The sequence below is a fragment of the Nothoprocta perdicaria genome, unplaced genomic scaffold (genome assembly GCF_003342845.1).
Source record: "Nothoprocta perdicaria isolate Ctin4 unplaced genomic scaffold, notPer1 scaffold_35, whole genome shotgun sequence".
NCBI classification, from domain to species: Eukaryota; Metazoa; Chordata; class Aves; order Tinamiformes; family Tinamidae; genus Nothoprocta; species Nothoprocta perdicaria.
Window position 1 is genome coordinate 1,837,034 of NW_020455588.1, and position 2,527 is coordinate 1,839,560.

At 51.0% G+C, this 2,527-nt stretch overlaps 1 protein-coding gene across 1 annotated transcript in view; it reads right to left on the minus strand.

Annotated features, from left to right (window-relative positions):
- The window catches only part of ELL2 (elongation factor for RNA polymerase II 2), a 40,418-nt gene extending 40,282 nt beyond the window's left edge, over window positions 1–136 (minus strand). Inside the window, exon 1 of the mRNA XM_026044063.1 lies at window positions 4–136. Within this exon, the coding sequence (XP_025899848.1) occupies window positions 4–135 (132 nt within the window). The 5' untranslated portion in view covers window position 136. The remainder of the gene's footprint in view (window positions 1–3) is intronic.
- Window positions 137–2,527: the final 2,391 nt, after the last annotated feature.

Here is a 2,527-nt window from a genome sequence, read left to right on the forward strand (position 1 = left end):
CACCTTGCTGCCCTGGTAGCTCTCCAGCGCCCGCACGGCGGTCTCGGTGAGCTTGACGTGCAGCACCGTGATGTTGTCCGCCGAGAGCCTGCCGCACGACACGCCGTAGCGGCCCCCCTCGCGCAGCGCCGCCATCTTACGCTCCCGCCGCGCCCCCGCCGCGCCGCTACTGCCGCCGCCGCCGCCAGCGCCGGGGCCGCGCGCCGCCGCCGCCGCCTCCTGCCGCCGCTGCCGCCGCCGCCGCAGCTACAGCCATCCTGGCGCTGACGTGCCAGCCATGCCCGCCGCGCGCAGGCGCCGGCGCCGCCGCGCCCCGCCCCCGCCGCGCCGCCGCCCCGCCCCCCGGCACGGCCCGCCGCGCCCATTGGCCGAGCGGGAGGAGCCCCCTCGCGGCGGGGCGGGGCTGCACGGCGGTTACCGGCCGGGGGGGGGCAGGGGAGGGAGCGCGGCTGACGTCAGCAGAGGTGCGTTGAAGCGGGTTTGATGTCATCGCTGACGCTCCCCGCGAGCGGGGCTGGCGCCGTCACGTGGCGCCGAGGGCGGTTGGCGGCGGTTGCGCCACGGCCGCGCCGCCCCACGGCGCCCACCTCGGCCGAGAGCGCGGCTTTAAAGCCCGCCCCCGGGGCTTTATTTTGTATTAACGTGCCGGGACCTGTCCCTAGAAAGCAGCTGTATTACCCCAGCGGGCAGGTGCGGGCCCCCAACCTGCCTTAAGCAGCGTGGGCTCCTTCTCCACCCTCTCCCATGCAAAGCCAGTGCCTTGGCTCACTTTTATTTATCCATTTTGCTTGGAAAATGTGCCCTCCTCTTTCCCTGGCTCAAGGCACAGACTCTTGGCTCATTCTCCCATCACAGGAGATGGCAGCTAATCCCACCTGAAGCAAAGAAGAGGCAGAACGGAGCTGTAACCCCACATTTCAGCAGCCCAGGCTGCTCAAAGTTACTACACCTGCTTTAGACCAAATACACTTCCTCACAAGCCTCCACTTAAATACTCTCAAAATAACATAGACCCTGGCTGCCTCCAAAGCTTCCTAAAACACCACCAACCCCTTTTACCTTAACCACCTCCTACCCCCCATTAAATAATCTCCCTGCTTTCTCTTGATTGGACTCTCTTAATTGGGAGTTAATTGGTTAACAAGGGACATTTAAAAACCACGTGTCTCAGCACAAAGTCCCCGTTGAAGAGGTAGGGGTTGTGTACTGGTGTGTAACAGCAGCAAAAGCTATTAGCTTGATGCTGCACCCAAAGGGTGGATGTATTACTATGCACTATCTTAAGTGATGATCAAATCAGTAAGGTGTACAACAGCACAAGGTGTGGAAAAATAATAAGTTAAAAGTGTAAAAGAAAAGATGTTCAAAAAGTTAAAAGGCATTAAAAAGCATTAAAAGGTGTAAAGGATGTCATGTAATCTACTAAGCATGTTTAGAGGTATTGACATATCAAATTTTCCTATAAAAAAAGGAAAGAATTTTGGGAACATTTACCCAAACTTGCCATGGGGAGAATCTTAAAATATTTATTTCCCTACCCAAGAGCAGACTATGAAGTGATATGGCCAGGACCAGCAGGCTGCCTCAGGTGAAGGAGAGTGTTCTGATGGCAATCTCTAAACCTTGAAGATGTCCTGGAAATAGTAACTGAAACGTGAAGTTAGAAAAATTCAGGTAGAAATGAGACTTATGTTTTTAACAGAGATGCCACTCAGCAGTTGGGAAAGTCCTTGTGACACCTGAAGTGTCTCAGGGCAGGGCTGGCTGCCTCCCTCGAGGTATGCTGTACATCACATGGAGCGTATATACGGACTCGGTGTTCAGTATAGCAAATTATAGTCTCTGGTTTGTGTTATGCAAGATGTCAGACTACAGTGGCCTTAAAAAACAGCCAGGATACACACAAACATCATAAAATATAAATTACCTGTCATCTTCTTAAAATGTGTACTAGCAAAAGGTACGTTAGTATTTTTTTGCCAGCTTTGTCTATTCTTCTCTACTATGACAAATCATTGTTTTTTAAAAAGATGTTAGCTATTCAAATTGTTGAAGAGGCTTTACAGTTTGAATCAAGCATAACTGACTGCCTCTCTAGGAAACTTGTCTTTATTGTGTCATAAGTGAACCAGCAACTTAATACATCTAACCAGAACAATCAAGTATAGCTTTTCTAACACAGACCAGTCCTGTCCTGATTCTTAGGTGGGTACATCAATCTGCAAGGATTCTGGAAACTACTAATGCAGGTGGCCCGTGAGGATCATTTCAATACCACCTATTAATTCTTCTTAGAAAAAGAATGAAAGGAGAGAAAAGATCACAGGCCATTTGTTTCCTCTCATGCCATAATTTCAAAACAGAAAAAAGCCAACAGAGTCCAAAAGCTTATACGTGCTTTACGAAAGGGGAGCAAGCATTAAAGAGCAATTGCTCTAGCACTTACCAAAATGATATGCTCCTGACTGCACGTTGCCACTCAGTGTGTGTTACTTACACATGGAAAATATTTTGTAAGGAGCCTGAA